The following is a 19,091-nucleotide window of genomic DNA, read 5'->3' on the forward strand; positions in this document are numbered from 1 at the left end:
TGAGAATTTCAGAATGTCTTTCTCTGAAAGATTCTTTCTTGATAGTTTTGCCCCAGTGGGAAAATACTTATGGACTTGGATACCTCAGATGGTCTGAATGGGGAGATTTATTAATAAGTCATACATGTTTTAACCCTTTGTAAAGTTGTATGTAAAGTTGTTGTATGTAAAGTACAACATACTTATATGCAAATAATTATATTGCTAAGCATTAAAAATAAATGTAGTTATTTCATCCACCTAGGATAGCCAGGCTTTTTTGAGGGGTTCTGATGGTTCTATAATCTAACTCAACCCTGCTGGTCACCATGGAAACATACCTTCTGGCTTTTCTTGAACATCTGAAATGTGGGTATTGTTTTGATGTGACAAGTTTCAGCGAGCTCCTGGGAAAGCAAAGAAATGGCATGAAGTTACGGTATTTCTGTCCTCTCCCTGTACCAAGCATGTTATTTGGTAACTTCTCAGGAGGCATGTCTAAAATTCCAAGGACACCTGACACTTTACAGACTCTACTGCTGTGAACTTTCTAACATTCCTCCAGGAATGTCACAATGATTGACATGAAATGATTGATAGAAAATGGTTGCTACAGCATTCCTGGGCTTTTTCATCCCATAGAACCGGAAGGTGGGTAAGAGATGGAGGCCACAACGGAATAGATGCTTAATAACAAAATGAGGTGCGTTTGAAGGACCTTGTGAAAGAGTACAGAGGGGCCCCAGTGGAACTCAATATCAGAAGAGCTTATTGCAAAAATAGAAAAGAGTAAACAAATCTTTATAACTCTACTTGAAATGTGGAATGCATCCTGATCTAGCATTTTAAGTAAGGCTTATACATGTCTTTCTTTTAAGTCCTTCACTGCCCATCTTTGTGAAAGATTTGGAGCCAAAATATGATAAAATATGCCAGAATCCCAATTGTTTTAATCTATTCCAAACTACTTTCAAATGTTAGTTTTTGTTTTTCTTGTTTAGGAGTCAAAAGAAAATTAGTCACCCACAGGATCAACAGAACTGGACATCTCTCTCTAATATACCAATCATTTTATTGGCATTAAATCTCTTGCCCTGGTACTCACAGCACGTGCGCGCGCACACACACACACGCACACACACCTGAACACACACTGTATTATAATTTTTCATGACCACACAATGATAACAACTGATACATAAATTACCATTAGACAATTATGCATTTTGTTTTACCTTAAAAGACAATGAGCTCTAATCAAAAAGCCAGACAATAATACAACTTGGCAAGGATGTGGAAAAATCAGAGCTCCCATACATTGCTGATGAGAATGTAAAATGGTGCAACTGCTTTAGAAAACAGTTTGTCAGTTCCTCAGAAAGTTAAACACAGAGTTACCATATTACCACAAAATTCCAATCCTGGATATAAACCCAAGGGAAATGGAAATTTTGTTTACACAAAAATTTGTACACTAATGTTTATACCATTTTTTTGGGGGGGGATGGAGTTTTGCTCTCGTTGCTCTGGCTGGAGTGCAATGGCACGATCTGGGCTCACTGCAACCTCTGCCTCCCAGGTTCAAGCGATTCTCCTGCCTCAGCCTCCCAAGTGGCTGGGATTACAGGCATGCATCATCACGACCGGCCAATTTTTGTATTTTTAATAGAGATGGGGGTTCGCCACATTGGCCAGGCTGGTCTTGAACTCCTGGCCTCAAGCGATCCACCAATCTGGGCCTCCCAAAGTGCTGAAATTACAGATGTGAGCCACTGTGCCTGGCCAAAGTACTGATATATTCAATAACATGAATGCACCTTGAAAATGTATGCAGTGAAAGCAGCCAGTGATTAAAGACCACATATTCTATGATTCCCTTCATAGGAAATGTTCAGAATAGCAAATCTGTTTTGCTTACTGTGGATTTATGGTTGCCTAGGATTTGGGAGTGGGGGATGGAGGGAATTTGGTGTAACTACTAAAGAGTACAGTGTTTCTTCTTGGAGTGATGAAAGTGTTCTAAAATTGATTGTACTGATGATTGCACAACTCTGTGAATATAGAAAAGGTAAAGAGATAGTCATCCTAGCTGGGTATTCTGAATTTATAGGTTATGGTTCATCCTAAAGGGCAATTAAACACTCACACTTTAATGAAGCTTGAAGGAAATGGAGAAAGGGAACTTCTATTATGCTCTGGGCACCATGTCATTTATTTAATGTATTTTATATCATTTTATCTTCGGTTAAGTATTATTATCCTGTTTTACAAATGAAGAAACTGAAGTTTATGCAGGTTGAACTACAGTGGGTCACAAAATCATTAAAGGGCAGAATGGTAGATATCACTTTTTTCATTCTAAAGCTCAAATGCATTCTAACATGTGGATAGGCCATCTGTTGGTATCTTTCATCATTATAAATTAACATGTTAAAAATAATAATTTTGTAGAGACATTGTGTGTATTAATAAGACACACTTTGAGGTCATAGGGTTGATTATTTTTTGGGGGGATGGGATGAGGAAGGATGTCTCCAGATACAAGAAGAAGGGATTTCTGGGAATTTCTTTTGATGCTTCAAAAACAAACAAACAAACAAAAAACACAAAAAGCATAAGATATAGCAAGAGAAAAACAAAATATATTAAGATGTCTGTAAGGCACTGAGTTAGGTTTTAGAAATTAATTAACAAGGCCAGATGTGGTGGTTCACACCTGTAATCCCAGCACTTTGGGAGGCTGAGGTGGGCGGATCACCTGAGGTTGGGAGTTCAAGACCAGCCTGACCAACATGGGGAAACCCCATCTCTACTAAAAATACAAAATTAGCTGGGTGTGGTGGCACATGCCTGTAATCCCAGCTACTCGGGAGGCTGAGGCAGGAGAATTGCTTGAACCCAGTAGGCGGAGGTTATGGTGAGCCAAGATCGAGCCATTGCACTCCAGCCTGGGCAACAAGAGTGAAACTCCGTCCCCCAACACCCCACCCCCCCAAAAAAGAAATTGATGAACAATCCATCACAGGGATGAAAACCATCTTTCACCTCGAGCTCAACTTTACCAGATTTCTATTGTCTCCCTAGAGCAACTCTGCTGAGGAGGATTCTGGGGCAGAGCCCAGAGCAAGTGGTGAAGAAAGCTGGGATTGATTAGTGAGGCCTGCCACAGCATAAGAGGGGAGTGGGGTATCAGGAGAGCTCACCGTTTTTTGCTAATTTTTTTTTTCTTTTAAGTAATACAAAACATGCAAGTGTAATGAGGAAGTTTACTGTAGCTTATCAGAAAAAATGTGAAATTCTACTTGATTTTAAATTGATCATGTATTAATAATTACTGAGACAGTGCTATTCATTACAATGCGTTTGGATTTTGAGTATGTGCATGGAAGATTTAAGATTCTTACCGGAGAATTGTTCACATCCACATTAGCAAAAAATACATTTTGGTATTTCACAGACATTGCCTTCAAAATAAAAAATAAATATTTCCCATTAGTTTGATGTTAATATTAAAATATACACTGGAAGTGTCTTTTCAGTAGAAATGAAGAAATGAACAAAAAGGCTGTTAAAGAGGACTAAGCATCATTCTGACATTTCACTACAGCCTAGAGCCTGAAGCATCAAGTCAAATACCAGATGATGCCAAGGTCAGATGATGTAAAGACCAGTGGCAGAAGCAGAGTCAAAGAACCAAACTGAAGATTAGAGTTTCAAGGTTGGCAAAGAAATAACAGAATGTGTGTGGTCGGTCCAGACTTACCTTGTGGGGTGCCAGAAGGGATAGTAGAGTGGCTTTCTCCTGGGAGAGCTGTCGGGGGAGTCTGTCTTCAGTGATCTTTGAGATATAGCTCTCTGAGCCAAACTCTACTTTCTCTTGCCTGGCATTTTGAGAGGTGCTGGTGCTACTGGTGGTAGAAGGCTGTTCTGCTTGAAGTGATGTCAACATTTTAATGCTGACCATTGGCCTAATTTCCTTCCACCCCTGTTGCCATCTCTCTGTGCTCTACTATGTATGGAAACTAGATTTTCCAGGTTCTATTGCTGGCTGACTTCCAATTAAGTTTTTCCAATGGGAAGTATTTGCAGGAAATGGAAGGGGAGGAGGGAAGAAGTAACTCCCTTCTACTTCTGTTTTGTTCTGGAATCGTCTTTGGCAGTGGTGGCGACCATGATGCTGGTAGTGGGTCTAGGGGAAGAGGAAGTGGCAGCAGCCACAGCTGCAGCAGTGACAACAGTGGCCCATAAATGTCAGCTCCTGGGTGTCTTTTCAGACAGCTGTGTTCATACCTTAAGGACACTTGATGGCATCTTGAATTGTTTGCTTAAAATCATAGCTCATGCATTTCTAGTCGCTTATTTCTGTTGATCTAACTCTAAAATGTGTTTCGTGAATTTGATCTTTCCTTTTTCTCTAAAAGCCATGGCTCTAGTTTTGGAAAAACCTATCATTACTGACATTCACCCTGGGTTTCCTGCTTTTAGACTTTCCAACCTATTCTTGTGCAACCTCCAAAAATATTTTCTAAATGCCACATTTGATTGTGGCAAAATCCTCCTTAAAATTGTCCTATTTGACTCTCTACAGCAGTTTGTTGAGTTATAACACAAGATCCTACTTGATCTGGCCTCAGCTTCCTTTTTCATGCTCGTGTTTTGCCACTTCCATTGCACACTATATGTAAGCCTCACAGACTACATATTGCCTTCCCCCAATCACACCATACAATTTCTCAATAAAATTATAGCCTCTCCTTTTCCAGAAATGTTCTCTTCAGGGATTTATGCCTAGTGGTCCTCTTAGCCCAGGATCAGCAAACTATGCCCTGTGGACCAAATCTAGCCCTCCACCTGTTCTTTTAAATAAAGTTTTATTGGAACTGGTTGCCCATCTGTTTTTGTGTTGTCATTGGATTTTGCACTACAGCAGCAAAGTTGAATAGTTGTGACAGAGATCATATGGCCTGCAAAGCTGAAAATATTTTCCATCTTGTCCTTTACAGGAAAAGTTTGTTGACCCCTGCTCTTGCATGATTTAAATCACTTCTTAAAACCCACATTTTCTTATGAGTCACTGGTTTTTTTCTTGTTGTAATACATCCGTTAGCAATTTCTTCAGAGAGATTCTGTGGCTAGTAAACTTTTAGTTTTTGTGTGTCTGAAAATGTCTTGAACTCTTTCCCTCTCTTGAATAATGGTTTTGCTAACTAACTTCCATTTTACCATCCTGGAAAACCTGGAAGGGAAAAGTGGTGAAGATTTCTTTGCCTCCCTTGCAGCTAGAGTTCTGGATGCAAATTTTGTTTTACCAGTTAGATGCATGCCAGTGAAATTTGAAAGGCAGAATGAGACAGAAGCTATTTTCTTCTTATTTTTTGGTGGAAAGCAAGGTTGTGGGTACTGTTTGTGCTAGAGGCAAGCAGTGGTAGCAGCCAGACTCAGGGTTCAGAAATCAACTTCTTAGATGTCCAGAGGCCATGGTGGCTGTAGTAGCTGCCTAATCCTGCTTCTGACTCTCTGACCACTGCTCTGTTGGTGGCTTTTTAACTCCCAATCATGGCCTCCCATTTCCCGTGACTTCTGATGATGGCAAAGTTAGAATCTCCACAGGTGGGTCTGTGGTGTTCTGAAGACTGGTTCGTGGAGTTTCTGTCCCAAACGCATTCACTCAGTCTCTGATGATTTTATGAGCATTAATTCCTTGTATTAAAATCTTTTTCTAATTTGGTTCTAATGTGGTTTATGTTTCTTGCTTTGATCTCTAACTGATACAGTCATCTAACCTTTTTGATACCAGGTACTAGTTTTATGGAAGACTTTTTTTCCCCCACAGACTGGGGTTGGAGGGATGGTTTCAGGATGAAACTGTTCCACCTCAGATCATCAGGTATTCGATTCTCATAAGGAGTGTGCAACCTAGATCCCTCGCATGTGCAGTTCACAATAGAGTTTGTACTCCTATGAAAACGTAATGCTGCTGCTAATATAATAGGAGGTGGAGCTCAGGAGGTAATGCTTACTCGCTGGCTGCTCACCTCCTGCTGTGTGGCCAGTTCTGAATAGGCCACGGACGTGTGGAGCGGTACTGGTCCATGGCTTGGGGGCTGGGGATCCCTGATCTAGGGTAAGTAAAGCCTTCCTCCAACCCCCTCATATGAGTTAAAAGAAAATTACACATATGATACAGGAATGTCTTCTCTTGCAAAAGTTCAAACATTACAAGAAAAATAAAGCAAAATATGAAACTCTCCCATTCACAATCTTCCAACAATTTCCACTCCTTTTCACAGAAAAAAAACTTGTTTGATATGCATCTTTCTGCTTCTCATTTGTTTGCATATATAAATTATATATGTATATGTGTATATACATATGGTTATATACTCACAAATATACTTATATGTACATATATGTGTCTGTTTTACGTAAATGGGGCCATACTCTATACACTTCTTATACTGTGCTCTTTTTACTTAATAATATGTTGTCCTGGAGATGACTACATATTTACATGGATCTACTTAATCCTTTTAAACACCTGAAATATTTCACAGAGTGGAGCACCAAAATTTAAAAACTGTATTTGCATTAGCCTGGATTCCTGCAGAAAACGGATGGCACAATCAAATTAGGATAATTGGAGTTTTTTTTTTTTTTTTTTAACAAAGGGACTAACTATATCTATTAAGTTAGAATGGGCATAGGAGGGGCTGCAGAGCCTGGATGTAGCAAAAGCCAAGCTGTTATGGCCTGAAGATATGAGGGAGGCAGAGGTTACCAAGACATAGATTTCATTTTATTTCGTGACAATGCCTCTTATTGGTTATTGGAATTGCATCAGCTTTGACTCTGTGGCCTATGAGTATGTAGTACATTTATATTCCTGAAACTGAACGCTAGCTATCCTGTGGCAAAGTCAAGGAGGTCCTCTTTCCTAAGTCTTCAGTGTCAGCATGGTAGGGCCAGTCAGAAACTAAAATGTTCCCTCAGGATATTCTTTATTTTTTATTTTTAAATACAGACAGGGTTTCACTATGTTGGCCAGGGTGGTCTGAAACTCCCGGCCCCAAGCAATCCTCCCTCTTTGTCCTCCCAAAGTGCTAGGATTACAGGCATCAGCCACCATGGCTGGCCTCCCTTCTGGATATTCTAAGAATTTTAGGCAGAGAAGGGATGTTGTGATGTTATGTAACCAGTTTCTCTATTGGAATATAAGTTCATTTTAAATTAAATATCAAAGATTGTGACTGTGGTTAAAATTAACTCAGGCCGTGACTAAGGCTCAGGTGGATTAAAAGAAGTTGAAATGTTAGAAACCTTGCTGAAAATAAACCAGAGCATTTTCAGCTGTGTAGAATATTCTTTATATTTGAAGGAATAAACTTCACAAAATTGACCATAAAAACATGTAAAGTTGTATATAATAAGGAAAAATGAAAAAAGTGCCCTGAGATTCTTTCTGCAATATGTTATACCAAAAATAAATAAATAAAATGTTAAAAACTGTTAAGTAGGATGTTACAGAAATTAACCAGATAAAATATGGTATAGATAGTAAAAGATTCATTTGGAGACCATAAAAACATGAACCAATATGTATGTGGAAAAAAGACTTGAATATAAATATACGAGTACAACTCAGTAGAATATTTTACAAAGTAAATCAAGGACAAGAAAGGAACATGCAAGGCGTATTATTTGCCTCATTGCAACAACATGTGTGGACTTGGAGGACATCATGCTAAGTGAAACGAGTGAGTCACCATAGAATAAATACTGCATGATTCAATGTTTATGAAGTATGTAAAATATAGTCAACTTACAGAAGCAGAAAATATAATGGTGGATGCCAGGGAACAGGGAAGGAGTGAAAGAGTTGTTTAATGGGTATAAAGATACAATTGCACAGGACGATAAGTTCTAGAGATCTGATATAACCAGGGATCCTCAGTCCCAGGGCTGGTCTATGGCCTGTTAGGAACCAGGTTACACAGCAGGAGGTGAGTGGTGGGTGAGTGATCATTACTGCCTGAGCTCTGCCTCCTGTCGGATCAGCGTGGAATTAGATCCTCATAGGAGCAAGAACCGTATTGTGAACCGCACATGTGAGGGAGCGAGGTTGCACTACTTATGAGAATCTAATACCTGATGATCTGAGGTGGAACAGTTTCTTCCTGAAACCATCCCCGCACCTCTACCCTAACCCGTAGTCCATGCAAATTGTCTTCCACAAAACTGGTCCCTGGTGTCAAAAAGTTGGGGCCCACTGTAATATACAACGTAGTGCTTATAGTTAACATGAGGGTGTTGCACACTTAAAAATTTAGTGTAGATTTCATGTTAAGTGTTCTTATCACACATACACGCACACACACAAAAGCAAATGTACACAAGATTTCATTTGGAGGTGATGGATTTTGATTGTGGTAATAATATCATGGGTGTATACATATGTCCCGACATCAGTTGTATACATTAAATAAACAGATTTTGTTTATTTAACAATTATACTTCAATAAAGATATTTAACAATATACATCAATAAAGCTGTAGGATAAATAACATAAAGACATATGGTTTGTTCTGATAATAAGGTTGAAGAACTGGGAGAAATTTATTCTTTTATGTTATATTTAAAAACAAATATTGTATTTATCTGTATTCTAATCCAGTGTTTGAAAGTTCTGAACTCTTGAAACTTTGGTAAAATGTCATTGCTATAATATGAAGAATCCATTAATTTGTACAACTGGACTCCTTTGCACATCTTGGGATGTTCCTTGCAGAATTACCCGTGGACAAGTAGTATTAATTTTCTGGTGTGTACACTCATTATCTAATTGGATCTCAGTAGATTATCTTCAAGTTAATCAGGGTGCTTCAAAAAACTATGTCTCCATAGTGGCTCATAAGTGCCAAACTTTTAAGAATTACTGGGAAAAATATTCTGGAACTTTAAATTTCTTCTAAAACTATGAGATAGGTACTGGTTGTACTTACATGGAAAACAGGTACCATCCTTTTGCAAGGACCACACCATTTTGAAGAAAATTCAACCACTGCGAGTTTGTGTCCGGCAGCTGTCAGAAATGTTTTAAATTCATTCTGAAACCAGAAAATAAATGAGGAAATGTCTCATGACATTTTGTAGAGAATAAGATGACAGGTTAGTTTTGCTTTTGTTTCTGGTTTTTTTAGAGCCAGGGTATCACTATGTTGCCCAGGCTGGTCTCAAACTCCTGGGTCCAACTGATCCTCCTGCCTCAGCTTCCCAAAGTGCTGGGATTACAGGTGTGAGCCACCATATCTGGCCATGTTAGTTCTTAAAAACCTTAACCATGTATCCCATGCCATTGTTCTCTAGCTGACCCCACCTTCTCTAAATGTCCCTCATGTCAAATATATTTCTCTTTGTAAGTACATATAAATCATGGAAGTCTATGCACCAAAAAGGTTGGTAATGGAAGTTGATAACGGTGGTTACCTCTGAGGAGAAACAGGTTGGCCAGGGAGGGATGGGGGCTGGAGGGTAGGGGTGAATTCTGTTCAGGGTGGATATCTATAGTACTAGATTTTTATTAAACAAGGGCCTAAACATGCATGACTAATGAACTTTCAAAGGAGACGAACTAATCTCACACCTTGATTCAGTTCTTGTTTTTTGGGGGGAAGTGATCAGTATTACAGCTATGGCTGAAACTATACATTTAAGGATTTGACATGCTTCTTGCTGAATGTCAAGTGAATTTCCCATCAACTGTTTGTATCATCTAAGTAAATCAAGGTTTCCCTTCCTGGGACTCAGATGACTGCATCTATATTTGCTTGCTTTCTGAGAAGTGACTGGTCCTACACTAGTTATTTCATGCATGATTGATCTCCCCAAGTCCTTACAGGACTTAATCTTGATTCATTCCTGTACCTCCCATGATCCCTAACTGACACATAAGTGCTTATAGAGTACTCATCGAGTAAATGCTCATGGAGTGTTTTCTTTAATTTAATTTAATTTAATTTTTTGGAGACAGGGTCTGGCTCTTCGTCCAGGCTAGGGTGTTGTGGTGCGATCTCAGCTTACTGCAGCCTCTGCCTCCTGGACTCAAGCCATCCTCCCACCTCAGTCTCCCAAAGTGCTGGGATTATAGGTGTGAGCCACCTTGCCCAGCCTGAGTGTCTTCTTGATGAATGAATGATTTGCCAATATATAGTACTCTGTTAAAGATTTTTTCTTTTCTCACTGGAATTGCAACAATTGTAACTAATTTACTCTGTGCCCTATATTCTCTACCATAATCTTTACAACAACACTATGATGTGTATACTATTATTATCTCCATTTTACAAATGAGAAAACTGAAGTTCACTAACTTTATCTGATCAATTAGCTGGTGAGTGGTGTAGTTGGCATTGGTATCCTAGGCAGCCTGACCCCAGTTCCTATTTCCTTAACCACTACAGAAAATCCACTCCTGAGTTCATCATAGAATTAGAACTTATTCTCCCTTTCATTGGCCCTAATTGCACTGTGTGCTTATTCCCGGACCAAACATTGAGAGGAGGGGGATGGGATTGTTAATTGGATTAAGCCAAGCAAGGCCTATTCCCACTATGGATGGGTTTAATCCATACAAATGACATGTGATACGGTTTGGCTGTGTCCCCATCCAAATCTCACCTTAAACTGTAGCTCCCATAATCCCTACATTGCATGGGAGGGACCGGGTGGGAGGTAATTGAATCATGGGGCAGGTTTTTCCCATGCTGTTCTTGTGACAGTGAGTAAGTCTCAAAAGATCTGACAGTTTTATAAAGGGCAGTTTCCCCTGCACACACTGTCTTGCCTGCCACCATGTAAGACATGCCTTTGCTCCTCCTTTGCCTTTGCCATGACTGTGAGGCCTTCCCAGCCATGTGGAACTGTGAGTTCATTAGATCTCTTTTTCTTTATAAATTACCAAGTCTTGGGCATTTCTTCATAGCAGTATGCAAATAGACTAATACAACATACCTGCTCTATTATAGCCTGGACAATTACGTGGCTACTTTGTTTAGTTTCAATCAGGTAGAAGTGACAACTCAAAGAAGATGCACTCTCTTTCCTTATCAATATTCCTCTAGGATGGAGTAACTAACTTTTCAGAGCCATGCCAAGCCTTTATTTCTCACTTGCTTCTGAAGTTATAAGGTAGATGCCATCCTCACAAGCTCCCAGCACTCTTCACTTTCCAGTAGTTGTTGTTTGGGTGTGAGCTGGCCTAGTTGGACCCATGAACTTAACTTGACTAAATTATCTGAAGGAAATACTCTCACAGTGTAGGTATTTATTTAACACATACCTATTGAGGCCTATACTATGCCAGGTACTGCACAAACTGCTAGGGTACCACTGTGGCAAACAAAAGAAAACAAACAAAAACTATGCATTCTGTCTCCATGGAGTTTACATTTTAGAATGGGAAGCTTACTGTAAGGTCAATAGGTAATATTTGTAGTATATTAGTGATAATTGCTAATGAAGAAAACAAAAAGAAAATGAAGTAGGAAGGAAGAATGGGGGTTGGATTACAACTGTAGTCCGGATGGCCAAGGTCAACCTCAAAGAGAAGGTGGCATCTGAATAAAGATAGGATGGAGAGCAGGGCCTCCGAAAAGGTCCCTGGAGAGGAAAGGAAAGGTCTTCTGAGGGAATAAGGCTCTGGGCTATTCTGTGACATCCCCAGAACATTAAAAAAATAAGTGCCAAAAGCATTAGCAAATGTGTGATGTTTCAAAATATGTTCTTATATCAAGGTTATAGGGCAGTGCTCTCTTAATCTGGTCAGTGTCATTTTTGTGATCTGTATAGCAACCTTTGGGGAAAATGTCAGAAGTCTAAATCTGCGGGTGCGGGTGGACATGAGGCTCAGGCCCTAAACCCTCTCCCCTCCTCCAGCTCTTGACTTCCTGTAATGAGGGCAGGCATCAGAAGGTCTGGGTTCTAATGCCCACACCACCTCTTAAATGAAGTAGCCCTGAACCTCTCTTTTAGAGGCAATTTTCTCCTTTATAAATCAAGAATTATCTCTGTCCTGTACATGAATTTAGATTTGTTGTGACAGCAACATTGGGCAATGAGTAGAAGGTGGCACTACAAAGTACCTACCTAAGGGATTCTTGATACTATTGGTCACAATTTTCCCACTCCAGTCCACATCTGGGGTTTCTATTCTCTTTCCTAGGATAAGAGAAAAGATGTGGGATCCCTTACTTCCATGGAATTTTCCAGGCACAACTGAGGTAGGATCCATGGGATCAGATACAGGATGGGATATACTAAGAGCTGGTCTAGAATTCATCTGAAGTCAAGCAGGAAATAAGAGTCCAGGAGGAAGAAAGCCCTTCTTTATCAATTTGCCCCTTGGCTGCTTTTCTAGATAGTGCCATCCCTCAAGGAACAAGATACAGAGCAAGAATTTAAAACTCTCCCCTTGCTACAATGCAATGATGGAATACTGGATAGAGAGAATACATTCTTAAAGTTTTTCAAATCTGTTCCCAAGATGGCCACATTTGAAATATTCAGTGAAGCCAAATAAATACCTACCATGTCGTTAATAATCTGCACCATGATCACACCAGGGAAGTGCTGATGAAAATCCCCTGTTGGTTTAGTTGGATCACTGTAGCTGTCTCCTATTTATTACAGTATCCTGCCCGGAATACATGGGTAACTTCTCTATGACATCATTAAACATGTCATCTCAGAACCCGGAACTTTGACAGACTTTGGATCTTATTTCACTTTTATGCCATGACTAGTTCACTTGTGGACAGCCAAGAATCAGAAAACTGAGGGCCTTATATGCAGAATCAGTAATGTGTTTGTCTTATTTTCATCTTTTATAACCTATTTCTACATATTCTTCTCCCATCTCCAATCCTTCCATCCCATCACCAAATGAGAAGTAAGCAGAGTAATATTAAATAGATGAGATTTTCACTTAAGAATTTGAAGACACGATTGTGCTGTTGAGAAAAATACTAAAGTCTTAACCCTATAATAATGAGTTTCCTGTAAGTTTGATTTAATGAGTCATAAATTCCCATTCACTTTGTTATTTTGCTCTAATTATTTAGAGAGTAAAGAAATGACACTTTTATGCACTAGATCAAGGGTTGGCAAATGTTTTCTCTAAAGGAACAGATACTATTTTAGCTTTATGGGCCACCCACAGTCTTTGTTGCATGTTCCTCATTTCTTTTGCCACCTTTGAAAAATGTAAAAACCCTTCTCAGCTAGTAGGATGTGCAAAAAACAGCAGCAGTTTGCTGACCCCTGCACCTGATGATTTGTCACTTTCAGAAACTGATGTCAGAAAAAATCCTGAACATGGCCATGGCCAATATTCCTTAAATCTACAGAGCAACAAGAACAACGAAAATGAGAAATTGTAGATTCTATAATAAAACAAAAATAGCAAAATCTCTCTTTCTGTTTTTTAAATATATCCAGCTCTGGGCCTTTAGTCATGTGTTGCATGAAAACTGTCAGATGGAGACAATGGCTGCCTCTGTACAGGTATTTGAAGTAGGCGTGTAACAAAATGTCACATGTACCCCATAAATACGTAGAAGTATTACGTATTGGTATGGTTTGGCTGTGTCCCCACTCAGATCTCATCTTGAATTGTAGCTCCCATAATTCCCAAGGGTTGTGGGAGGGACCAGTGGGAGATAATTGAATAATGGGGGCAGTTCCTCCATACTGTTCTCATGGTAGTGAATGCATCTCATGAGAGCTGATGGTTTTATAAGGAGTTTCCCCATTTGCTTGACTCTCATTCTCTCTTGCTTGCTGCCATGTAAGACATGACTTTTGCCTTCTGCCAGAATTGTGAGGCCTCCCCAGTCACATGGAACTATGAATCTATTAAACCTCTTTTTCTTTATAAATTACGCAGTCTTGGGTATGTCTTTATCAGCAACGTGAAAACAGACTAATACATGTATTAACAAAAATGTTTTAAAAATTAAAAAAGGTATTTGAAGTATTTTCAATGACTTTGTTCATTGCTTATTCTCTCTCTCTCTTTTTCATTGGGATGCATCCTCCATCACAGCCAGAAATTTTATTCATGCTTATATATTTTAGATCTTATCCTCATCTATTTCTCCTCTATCTTTTGTCTCATTTTCATTCAAGAAGGAAAAATGGATGTTGACACAAACTGAACATCTTCCAAGCAAGGTTTCTTAACCACAGCATTCCTGACGCTTTGGGCCAATAAGGCTTTGTTATAGGGGGCTGTCCTGTGCATTGTAGGCTGTTTAGCAGCATCCCTGACTTCTACCCACTAGATGTCAGTAGCACCTCCAAGTGGTAATAACCACAAGTGGCTCCCGGAGGGGCAAAATTGTCCCCCTGGAAAACCACTGCTTCAAAGCGTGAGCTCCATTGTAAGCATTATTTTCATACATGTTATCTTGTAAGTGCCCAGTTAGCTAAGGTAATGGTGTCCATCTACAGGTAAGATAGTCCAGGTACAACAAGTTTAGATAACGTATGATAGCTGGAATTAATTTAGAATCCAGCCCAGGTTGCTTCTCATGTAGGAAGGAACACAGGGTCGGCTGAAATATGTAGGTCTCTCAGAAAGCCGTTTAGCACTGGATGGTCTGAATTCAGAGGGAATTCCTTTTTTCTCTGCACCAGGAAGACATCTACCATTTCCATTCTCCTTTTCCTTGTGGAATTAACTCTTCTTGAACTTCTCTCCACAGCATTTGAAAAGAAGATGGTTCATAATGAACGCTCAGACACAGCTACTACACCAACAAACTCTGGCCATGTCCTTGGGGTTTCCGGAAGTCAAGCAAGGCTGGGTCAGTACCTCTGTCTTTCAGTGCTAGGGCTTGTAGACTTTTTTGTGGAATTTGCTGCTAAGAAGCTTGCCTAGCCCAAGGACAGGGAGAGTACAAGCTGATGGCTCACAGAGGTTTATTTTTCTCAACTAGAATAAGCACTCCTACAATCCAGAAAATGGCCAAATTCACTCATCGACTTTTTTAATGTTTTGCAGAGAGAGAGCTAGTCAGTAAGCATGGCAAGTTTCTAGTCCTGGAAAGAAGCTCCTGGCATAGTATTTTCTAGAAAAGAGCCATCTGGGCTTTCCCTTTGCACTTGACTGCCTTCTTTGTTTCCCTAGACTAATTTCTTACCTCATTGTTGGACTCATGAAGCTCCAAGACAGTCTGGGTGGAGTCTCTTTTTGAGAAGTCAGGGTTGCATTTTTTTTTTTTTTTTTTGAGGTGGAGTCTGGCTCTGTTGCCCAGGCTGGAGTGCAGTGGTGCGATCTCGGCTCACTGCAAGCTCCGCCTCCCGGGTTCATGCCATTCTCCTGCCTCAGCCTCCCGAGTAGCTGGGACTACAGGTGCCTGCCACCACACCCGGCTAATTTTTTGTACTTTTTTTTTTTTTTTTTTTTTTTTTTTTTTTTTAGCACAGACCGGGTTTCACCATGTTAGCCAGGAAGGTCTTGATCTCCTGACCTTGTGATCCACCCGCCTCAGCCTCCCAAAGTGCTGGGATTACAGGCGTGAGCCACCGCGCCCGGCCTGTTTTTGTTTTTATTTTGTTTTTTCAAAAAAATTAACCAGGAAGAGAATCCTGAGAATGGGTTGGGAATTTTAAATCTTGAAAAATCTACAAGAAAAACAGACTGGAAAGAAAAGAAGTAAAAAGAGAAGGGAAAGGAAGAGAAGAAAACTGGTAAGAGGAAAAGGGAGAAAGGAAGAGCAAAAGAAGGCAAAGCAAAAAAAAAAAAAGTTTAAAAAGTAAATGAAAGAAGGGTAAACAAGTAATTATAGACAGAGAGGATAAAGAACTTATAATTAGGGGTTGGGCGCGGTGGCTCACACCTGTAATACTAACGCTTTGGGAGGCCGAGGTGGGTGGATCACTTGAGGTCAGGAGTTCGAGACCAGCCTGACCAGCATGGTGAAACCCCGTCTCATTATACCAAAAATACAAAAATTAGCCAGGCATGGTGGTGCGCACCTGTAATCCCAGTCGCTCAGGAGGCTGAGGCAAGAGAATCACTTGAACCCAGGAGGCGGAGGCTTCAATGAGTTGAGATTGCACCACTGCACTCTAGCCTAGGTGAAAGAGTGACACTCTGTCTCAAAAACAAAAACAAAACAAAACAAAACCAAAAAACATATAAGTAGGACTTTCATTGTGTGGTCATACATAGACATTAGCATCACCTGGGAGCTTAATAGAACTATAGAACTTCCAGTTCCACCCCAGATGCATTGAATTATAATCTGTGTGATTCTTGTTAACATCGATGTTTGAGAAGCACAGTTCTGGAGACAGAATTTCTAACAGAGAACTGTTCTGAGGACCTGTGTACCAGCAGCATCAGCACCACTTGAGAACTGTGAGAAATGCCAATTCCCAGGTGCCACCCTGTACCTGCTGACTCAGAATCTCTGAGGGTAGGGCTGACAGTGAAGTTTTAACAAGCTCCCCAGATGACGCTGCTACATGCTCAGGTTTGAGAACCGCTGGGCTAGATTTTTTTTTTTTTTTTTAAACCACTGGATGGGTTTATGTTGCTCAGGTGTATCATGTCTTTGACACCATGATGGCTCAGGATTATGATTCAAAATATTTAACAATTTGAGTGGCTTGGATGCTGATCAGTCAGAATGAGCAACAGCTATGCATCTGCTCAGCTAATTGCTTTGCCAGCATAAACTCTTTTAGTTTCTGGATTTGGGGGAGAGCCAGGGTGTCCTAGGAAACAGATTAAGTCAGTCTCAGTGAGGTAGGACGTGGGAATAGGGTGGGGGGGCAGAACCTATTTATCAACCATTATGTATTTCAATAATTTAACAACTGCTATGATCATTCCTGTGTGTGCCAGCTAAACATTAGCCTTGTGATATTGATGATAAATTCACTAACTGCTTTTCCTAAATGCCAAGTAGTCAACTACAACAAAGTGATTTATTTATCAGGAAAAAAATGTTTATTCAAAATTAGTGGCTGGGCGCAGTGGCTCACGACTGTAATCCCAGGATTTTGGGAAGCAGAGGTGGGCAGATTGCTTGAGCCCAGGAGTTTGAGACCAGCCTGGGCAATGAGGCGAGATACCATCTCCACAAAAAATAAAAAAAAATTAGCTGGGTGTGGTGGTGCATGCCTGTAGTCCCAGCTACTCAGGAGGCTGAGGTGGGAGGATTGTTCAAGCTTGGGAGGTCGAGGCTACAGAGAGCCATGGTCATACTACTGCACTCCAGCTTGGGTGAAAGAACAAGATCCTGTCTCAAAACAACAACAAAATCCCAAAAAACAAAATTAGTAAGTTTGTTTGGAATCTCAACATGAACGTGGGGCTCTTTGACACGTTTATAAACTTCAGTGACTCCCCCTTATTGTTAGGAAGCAAAACTCTGCTAGGTCCCTGGGCCAATAGCTGATCTCAGAGACAGGACCGGAAAAAGCTCTATTAATTGAAGGGCACTCAGTGCTGGCTCCAGGTTATTGAGCAGCAGTTGAGGGGATAGATACCATGGATAGCGCACATCTTGAAAAGTGTCGAGAAAAAGAAACCCACGAGGCCAAGAACTGAACAAAATTCCAACACAGAAAAGACCATTCTCACTCTTCATTCAACCCCTGCAATGTGCATTAAGGGCCGTGAATGAATTTACATGTGCAAAAACTGTGCCAAGGACAGAATGTTCCATAAAAGTGAGTTATGTAGTATTACGGCAATTAGCGCCAGCATGGGGCAAACTCATGCCTCTGGCTTTTGTAGGCTGTGTCTTTGTGTGCTGCTGTGAGATATGCAGAAATTGATCATAGTGAGGACTAGTATGTATATCATTATCTAAAACTTTGTAGATTCTGATCTTAAAAGTCCTTGGATTTTCCTTTAGGCGTGAAAAGATCTGAACACAGAGACTGAGGTCAGGGAAATGCTTGCCTCTCTATAGTAAACAAGCACTTAGAGTAAGGGAGCTGTTAACATGCTGGGTCAGTTTAGAAAAATGATTCAGCAGGCCGGGCACGGTGGTGCACTTTGGGAGGCCGAGGTGGGTGGATCACGAGGTCAGGAGTTCAAGACCAGCCTGACTAACATGGGGAAACCCTGTCTCTACTAAAAATGCAAAAATTAGCCAGGTGTGGTGGCGTGCCCCTAGAATCCCAGCTACTCAGGAGGCTGAGGCAGGAGAATTGCTTGAACCCAGGAGGTGGAGGTTGCAGTGAGCTGAGATTGTGCCATTGCACTCCAGCCTGGGCAACAGAGTGAGACTCCGTCTTAAAAAAAAAAAAAAAATGATTCAGTGAACATATTCCATGAAAACGGAAATGAACCTCAGTGTGTCCTTGCATAAACCAAGGAATAGGGACAAGAACGTTAAGAAAGAATATTAAGTTTTAATGTTTTAGCAAGAAAAAAAGTCACTGTGATAAATTCAGGAAAACTGCCTCATTGGAGTAGCCTACTATTGGGAAAGGATAGAAAAAGGTGAGATGGTATTATTTTATTTTTTATTTTATTTATTTTATTTGACAGGGTCTTGCTCTGTCACTCATGCTGGTGTGCAGTGGCGGCATCATTGTGCAGTGGTGCTGATATGCAGGTTGCCCCATCACTGCAGCCTCAATCTCCCAGGCTCAAGCCATCCTCCCACCTCACCCTCCTGAGTAGCTGGAACTACAGGCATGCACCACCACGCCAGGCTAAGAGATGGCATTATTAAAGAGGGTTCCCAAATGCATATTGCTTGTAGACAGAACTTATAATGTGTTATCAGTGTAAGAGTCTATTCCTGCGAAATTCTATATCTTATATCTGTCTTGTGCCACAGTAATGTGGCTTAGTGTTATTATACCATCTTATAAAAAAAACTTAGCAGTAGCAGAAAAGGCTCTGGAGGGAAGTAATTTTAAATTGTTTATTTTTTCTTCAAGAATTTCACAAAATAGTTTTAAAAATAACATGTATTTGATTAAAAGATGAATATATATTTTTGAAGAAAATTTGGTTCATCAGGGATAAACCAAATATATGATAATGGTCTCATAGGATTAGAATTCCTGTCATCTATTAACACTT

The 19,091-nt window shown here is 40.2% G+C and overlaps 1 protein-coding gene across 5 annotated transcripts in view; it reads right to left on the reverse strand.

Moving 5' to 3' along the window:
* TXNDC8 (thioredoxin domain containing 8) overlaps positions 1 to 12,672 on the reverse strand; it is a 34,650-nt gene extending 21,978 nt beyond the window's left edge. For 2 of the 5 annotated variants that reach the window (XM_009188320.3, XM_017949648.3), the window contains exons 1-4: positions 12,563 to 12,670; positions 8,980 to 9,084; positions 3,384 to 3,443; positions 321 to 386 (exon numbers count right to left, since the gene is read on the reverse strand). In XM_009188320.3, the coding sequence (XP_009186584.1) occupies positions 321 to 386; positions 3,384 to 3,443; positions 8,980 to 9,084; positions 12,563 to 12,586 (255 nt within the window). In that variant the 5' untranslated portion in view covers positions 12,587 to 12,670. Of the gene's footprint in view, positions 1 to 320; positions 387 to 3,383; positions 3,444 to 8,979; positions 9,085 to 12,562 lie in introns of all 5 variants that reach the window. The other 3 variants (XM_009188322.3, XM_009188321.3, XM_009188323.3) reach the window with 2 other exon arrangements.
* Positions 12,673 to 19,091: the final 6,419 nt, after the last annotated feature.

Source organism: Papio anubis, chromosome 13 (genome assembly GCF_008728515.1).
Source record: "Papio anubis isolate 15944 chromosome 13, Panubis1.0, whole genome shotgun sequence".
Classification (NCBI taxonomy): domain Eukaryota; kingdom Metazoa; phylum Chordata; class Mammalia; order Primates; family Cercopithecidae; genus Papio; species Papio anubis.